Here is a 7,139-nt window from a genome sequence, read left to right on the forward strand (position 1 = left end):
CAAAACTCTGCCTTAAGGCCTAACTTTGCTACATAACTCGCTTTGCGAAATTGTGTTTTTTTTCTTTTCAATGAGCTGGGGTTCGAATCCCAGACCTGATGGTATTAGTTGAAGGACTAAAATTAAGAACCACCAATTTGAGGGACAAAAATTAAAGACTAGTGCATTTGAAGGACAAACCGCACAAAAATAAGAATCAAACGTGGGCTAGTCCACTGAATAAACGGCCCACATAATAAAATCTTCTAGAAATGCTCTTTTCGGAGAGAAAGCAAAGTAAAACCCCCAAATAGGCAACAAAAGCATCACCCACCCATTCTCTCACCGACCTGAGACAACTGAGGTGAAAAACACACTTATTCATCTCTCTTTTCTATGCTCTTACTTAATGCAATATCGATGCAGTAGATATATATTACTATGTTATTAGAGCCGAAAAAATATAATGATTGACATTTTCTGGGGCGATATATATTACTATCTTCTATTTATTGAAAATAGGTCACGTGAACCCATGGTCATTCGACTAAACTCGATATATTATGTATATAAATTCTTAAAATATATCTAATATTAACTGAAGGAATACGTATCCAAACTAGATCGAGAAAGACGGGTTAAGTGTTGGGTTTAATCTCTGAAGGTTGTGGGATCAAACCCTACTAAATGCACTTTTGCGTCTTTTTAAAATAAATAAATTTAGAGGTGCAAGGATAATAGAATGCTAGGTATATATGCTCCTATGCATGTAAAATGGCTGCATTTTGTTGTATTGTTAGGGTTTTTTAGGGTTTCATTTTATCGATTTTCGTGCCGGAACTTCGATTACTTGATGTGGCGTTTAATAGAGTTTTGACAATTTTGTGAGCTGTCAAATAATGATGATTTTAGTAGATTTTACTTCAATTTTCAATATTGACGATTTTCTATGCCGTATAAATCGGGTATTGTATTGATTTTTTGTTTATATGATCACTGCTTCTTCCAGAAAATCAATGTAAATATTTGGAAGTTCTTAAGTGTAAGGATAATAGAATGCTAGGTATATGCGCTTATGCATTTGAAATGGCTGTATGTTGTTGTATAATTAAGGTTTTTTTAGGGTTTCATTTCATCGATTTTCAATCTAGCGCTTTTATTACTTGATGCGTGGGTTTCATTTCATCGATTTTCAATCTAGCGCTTTGATTATTTGACAATACATGAGCTGTCAAATATTGACGATTTTAGTAGAGTTTACTTCGAATTTCAATATTATCGATTTTCTATGCCGTATGAATCAGATATTGTTTTGATTTTTTGTTTATATGCTCATTGCTTCTTCTAGATGGTTAGATACATTCTATGTTATTACAGGTGTGTAAAACAGAGGCGAGACTTTATCGCACTATTCATCTCTCTTTTCTATGTGCTTGTGCATGTGAAATAGCTGTATTTTGTTGTAATGTTGGGGATTTTAGGGTTTCATTTCATCGATTTTCATCACGGTACTTCGATTACTTAATGACTTTAAGAGTTTTGACATTGCGTGAGCTGTTTTTATGCCGTTTGAAGATTTCCTTCAGATATTGCATTGATTTTTCTGTTTATATGGTCATTAAATTGTCTAGATAATGCTAGGTATTTGTCAGTTTGACAGTTCGTGAGCTGTTTCTATGACAATTTCCTTCAGAGTTCAGACATTACATTGATTTTTTCTGTTTATATGCTTGTTAGTTCATCCAGATGAGCATATAAACAGTGTAAAATTATTGGAGGGTTTTAAGTGCTAGGATAATAGAATGCCAGGTATTTGTCATTTTGACAATTTTGTGAGCTGTTTCTATGCCGTATGAATCAGATATTGCATTAATCTTTGCTGTTTAAATGATCGCTGGTACTTCCTGATGGTCAGATACATACTGTGTTAGTTGGTCAGATATATACCATGTCATTGTAGGTGCATAAAACAGTGTAAAATTTTGGAAGGATTCAAGTGCAAGGATATTAGAATGCTAGGTATTTTTCAGTTTGAAATGCTTGTGGTTTTGATGATAGCAGTAATTATCATCATTGCAGTAACAAGTGGAATTTCATTTGCACATTTGACCATCTGGATAATAGTATATGTCAACTACATGATGAAGACTAGGGCTTTTTGTGTGATTAGATCATCCAAACAGATTATCGAATCAGGATTTGTGCTAGCTGTTGTAGGAATGGGTATCTGACATTCTATTTTTGTGCTCGCGAGGCTATCCGAAAGTACAAGCAGTTCGCTAGTTATAGGACCACATTTTGTAGGTCAATCTGTTTGTGAATATCATTGATTAATGTGCATGGATTAGGAATTAGCATAATCTCAGTTCTTTGGAAGCACAGTTTTCCCTCTGGCCTAGCTATCCTATAAAAAACTGATTTTGTTATGGCAAGTTACTGATTGACAATTGCATAAATTTCAAGTGATGCTGGTATTAACCCAAACTGAGAAAGGGATATGCATGGTTTCTTAATTCTTCAAATGCGTTGATATCCATTTTATTTGAATGTGGCTTCATTTGTTAATGACAGGAAGATTTTGAGACGAAAGTTGAGATGGCAGCCAGGAATGCTTTCAGATATGTTTCTCGTAGGCTCTCAAGCAGTGGCAAGGTGTTAAGCGAGGAGGAAAAAGCTGCTGAAAATGTCTACATCAAGGTAACTCTTCAATTGTTATTTATAACTTACCTATCTTCCTTATTTAAAAAAACCTTAGCTACTTGTGTGGTTACCTTCGACTCAAAAAAACCTTACCTACTTGTGCGCATAATGCAAGTATACTTCTTCATTTTGGTAGTGCTAAAATTTTTTGTGGCATTTTGTTGGTTGTTACTCTATTTGATGCAGTGGGTCCTGGTTTTGCTTTCTTTGAGGTGTTCCATTTTTCTCATAATCTCATATTGCTCATTTGCCATTTGCATGCAGTATGTATACAGTTTTGCCGCCTAAGTCCCAAGTATCATGGATGAAAGCTCTTTTTTGACAGTACTCACTGCTAAATGCTATCAGTTAACTTCCTTTTCCACCCTTTAGTTCAAAAGTAGGAAAGAACTTTTACGCTAGTTCTATTTTGTAGTTTTGTTGCAAACCAACATATTGCTAGTCACATATTTTTCCTTCTTTCTTGTGGGTATCTGGGCAATTGTTTATAGTAAATGTTGTGCATTCTTTTATTTACTTATGCACTTTTGCTGTTCCTAGATCATAAGTTGCAAGTGTAAGTAGAGCTGAAGTGTTCAGTCATGAGATATGTTGAAAGTGTTTCTCGCCTTGTCTAAATGGTAGTTTTTCCACTTTACAGAAAATGGAGAAGGAGAAGCTGGAGAAGCTTGCACGCAAGGTATGGGAATTTTGATATATTTAGCGATTCATTATGCTCCGCCTTTCACCCAACTCTGTGCCTCTTCTCTTTAGGTGTGTCTTCACACTTGATAATTTCACTCATTGGTTGAGAATTGGCAACTACGAAGAGGGGAAATGAGGTTAAGGCTAGAGGTTACCAAATTGGTGTTATCAAAATAGCCTTTTTGCTGATTCAGTTTTGTTCAAAACTTCTACTAATATATATATATCTGTGTGTGTGTGTGTGTGTGTGTGACGTATTTTTCACTTGTATTTATTTAGGCTGACAATGATATAAAATGAACTTAAATGAAGAAGTGGAGATTCATATAGCGGACCTCGACTTGATTGGGACTGAGGCATAGTTGTTGTTGCTGGTTCCATTTTGTATACCCTAGAAAAGAAGTCTACCGAGTCACTAAAATGTTGCCATGTTGCTACATGTTTGTTGCTTATCATACTTTCCACTCTTAGCATATTATGTGTTGAATACGAGATTCCCTCCAACAGTTTTTGTCTCTTTGTCCTGAAGGTTATCCTTCTATTTCGTGATTGCATTCTCTATCAGACAGATTGAGGGTTCTGATAATAGCTTGGAGAGGTTATTGACCGCTTATGTGCATGGAACCCACCATTTCAAGATTCACTTGAAACGGTCATCTCCCGTTTGACAGTATGCTGACCTACTTGTGTAATGTCAAGAATCTTGAGATGTTCACAGTTCATATGAGCATCGAGCTGACTTTAGTTGACATAGAAGTGGGCTCATCAACTTTTGATATTTAACTTATCTGAGGTTGTATAAAGAAATGAAATACATGGGTAACAAAATAAAATGCTCAATTCAACAGATCAAGATGTAACTCTAAATTTGACCTTGTTGGTTCAATGCTCTTAGCTAATGCACCTCAAGCAAAAAAAACAAAAACTGAGATGGGGTGGAAGGTGGGGTGTTAGGGCTATTTGCTGTGTCTCGGCTTTGCTCCATCTTGAAATTTCTACTTGTGATGATTGATATTCCTCAGGGTCCCAAGCCAGAAGATCAAGCTGCAACTAGCGCTGGTGGCTCAGGGTCAGTAGCTGATGCTGCACCAAGTGCCCAGTCCTCTTCCACACCCGGGGTGTCAAATGACAAGTACCGTAACTATGGCGTTCTAGCTGGACTTGTTACTGGTATTGGTGCTTTGGGTTGGTACTTGATGTCAAAGGACAAGAAGACAGAAGAAGTGCAGGATTGAAGTATCTCTTGATAGGCAACTCCTTAAAAGAAAAAAATAAATAAAGAAAACTCATGTTTGGTTAACAGTACCCTCGTCTCTTTTCCTTTTTTATGGTTTTCCACCGGCTGGATGTACAAAATCTCTAGCGCAGATGTAAATTTTACAACTGCTTAACTGGATGATGTTCTATGTGTGTTGCTTAAACATTATCACATGTCGCTTTAGAGATGAATTTCAATGTTTTGATTTGTCACTTTAAAATGTAGTACACCCTTTACCTGTTTATACCATGGAAAGAATGCATTTCAATAGCCACCCATCTCGGAGGTGGTAGTTGCTTCTTTTTTACTGTCATCTGCTTCCTTCCATGGTTTAAGTGATTCAATTTCACAATCTTCCTGCGTCTCTATTCTTGTTTACCTTTTTTATGCTAAACGAAGAACTATTTTGCGTTTGTTCGAATACTGCATTAATGTTACAAGTGATATTACTATTGTTCATATAATTTAGAAAGACCAATCAAATGACATATGATGATGCTCTTTAATCTTGCATTGAGCTCATGAGCTGTTAAATAAATCTTTCTTAGTAGGTTTTTGTTGGATACGATCTTTGTAGATTTTGTCTGGTCCAGTATCCTTCGAGGTATAGTGTATGACTTCTCCTTGTAATCTTTGAGCTTGTTAAGTGCCAATATATCTTTTATCCACAACTCTTTTATCCACAATAAGAGCTACCATATCCACAATAAGAGCTGTGGCAGTGTGGTACGTACACCTTTATTCTAAGCTTTGGTCAGAGAGCTTTTTACCCTCCAATGTGAGATTTTCAGTTTCACTGTGGATATCGGACTGGTGGTGGGAAACTAAAAAGATATCTTGTATCCACGATGTAATGTTGACTTTGGCTGACAACCCCACCACCATTTAATACATATTTGCAAGATTGTCAACACGTCTGAGACTTTGCAATGCCTGTTTGTTGGTCTGATACACTGATTAAGAATTAGGCTGAAATATCTTCAACTTGTTGCAGGCCTATTTTTTGCAAGTGGAGAAAGTTTTAGTATTAAACAAGAGTTACTCTATTAAACACCCAAAGGTCACTAGTCTGCTACCTTAATCTTTGTGAACAAGTCCTATGTTTGCAAATGGAGGAAGTTATATTAAATATCCAAAGGCAAATGGTCACTAGTTTGCTACCTTAATCTTTTTGAGTAAGTTTACCGTCAGCAAGACGCCCTGCTATGTTTGGCTATATCACAAAAATGCAATTTCAGTAGATTATCATTTATTGATCTCACTAAAATTTCTACAAATTTTTTTCTTTCTAGAAACAAGGGCCCTTGACCATTCATGCTATTGTTACCCCGAAATATAATTATATTTTAAAAAGGCTTAATGCATATTTGGCCCTCTAAACTTTTTCTTTTCTTTTCATTTTGGCACCTCAACTAAGTGTTGTTCTTATTGAACTCCTGAACTTGATCTCAAGTGTGTCTATCAAACACAATCAGACTCACATAACATATATGGTGAGTTTCATTTTTTTTAGCCTTGCACGTGAATGTCAATCTCATCTCACGTGGGAAATTTAACCAATTAAAACACCCCATCATTTTAATTATACACATTAGATTGGTTTTGGTTTTTTAGTTTTCAGTTTTGGTTTCTTATTTTCAGTTTTTGATTTTCCAGTTTTTATTTTTGAGTTTTCGGTTTTTATTTTCCAGATTTGGTTTTCAGTTTTGGTTTCTTGTTTTTCAGTTTTAGTTTTCGATTTTGATTTCTTATTTTTCTAGTTTTGTTATTTGATTGGTTCAAGCGGTGGTTCTTCACTTGTATAACACAGTAACACACTTCTTCCTATCTGATGTGTATAATTAAAATGGGTGGGGTGTTTTAATTGGTTGAATTTTTCACGTAGGTTGCGATTGACATTCACGCGCAAGACTAAAAAAAAAAAAAATTTTAACTCACCATATATCTTTATGTAAGTTACATTGTGCTTGACAGACACACTTGAGATTAAGTTTACGGATTCAATAGAAACAACACTTAGTTAAAATGCCAAAATGAAAAATGAAAAAAAGAGGTAAGTTTAAAGGGCTGCATATGCATTAAGCCTTTTAAAAATGTTCTTATGACAAGAATACTCCCAAGTGTCACCAGATCCCATCTCTTTTTTGCGTACACACAACTATATTTCCAGTACAGGTTTATGTTCGACTTTAATGAGAAAATAAATAGAATATCTAACAACGTATCTTCACTGACAAAAAAAACACATCCTGATAAACTAAGAATTACGAGATCACACTTTTTATTTTGGAGGATGGAGTGATGGGATTTTTCAAATGGTAATGAAGCTTGCAATTATATTTATTTGATGGAATTTGACTTTGCTCATTTTTTCCATTATGTTGGTTCAATTATTGCTTGTGAATGAAATATCTAAACCGTTGAAATTTAATCTCTAACAGATGTTATCCTCAAACAACGCTACACAGCCGTTGAATAGTGTAATAGCACGTGTCCTCATTCGGGTCTCCATAGGAAG

The 7,139-nt window shown here is 35.3% G+C and overlaps 1 protein-coding gene across 1 annotated transcript; it reads left to right on the plus strand.

Annotated features, from left to right (window-relative positions):
• Positions 1–212: 212 nt before the first annotated feature.
• LOC132065479 (uncharacterized protein At2g27730, mitochondrial) lies at positions 213–4,891 on the plus strand. Its single transcript, XM_059458893.1, has 4 exons — positions 213–343; positions 2,551–2,676; positions 3,320–3,358; positions 4,386–4,891. The coding sequence occupies exons 2-4, from the start codon at positions 2,575–2,577 to the stop codon at positions 4,596–4,598; spliced, it is 354 nt and encodes a 117-aa protein (XP_059314876.1). The 5' UTR covers positions 213–343; positions 2,551–2,574; the 3' UTR covers positions 4,599–4,891.
• The last annotated feature ends 2,248 nt before the right edge of the window (positions 4,892–7,139 follow it).

This window comes from Lycium ferocissimum, chromosome 7 (assembly GCF_029784015.1).
Source record: "Lycium ferocissimum isolate CSIRO_LF1 chromosome 7, AGI_CSIRO_Lferr_CH_V1, whole genome shotgun sequence".
NCBI lineage: Eukaryota > Viridiplantae > Streptophyta > Magnoliopsida > Solanales > Solanaceae > Lycium > Lycium ferocissimum.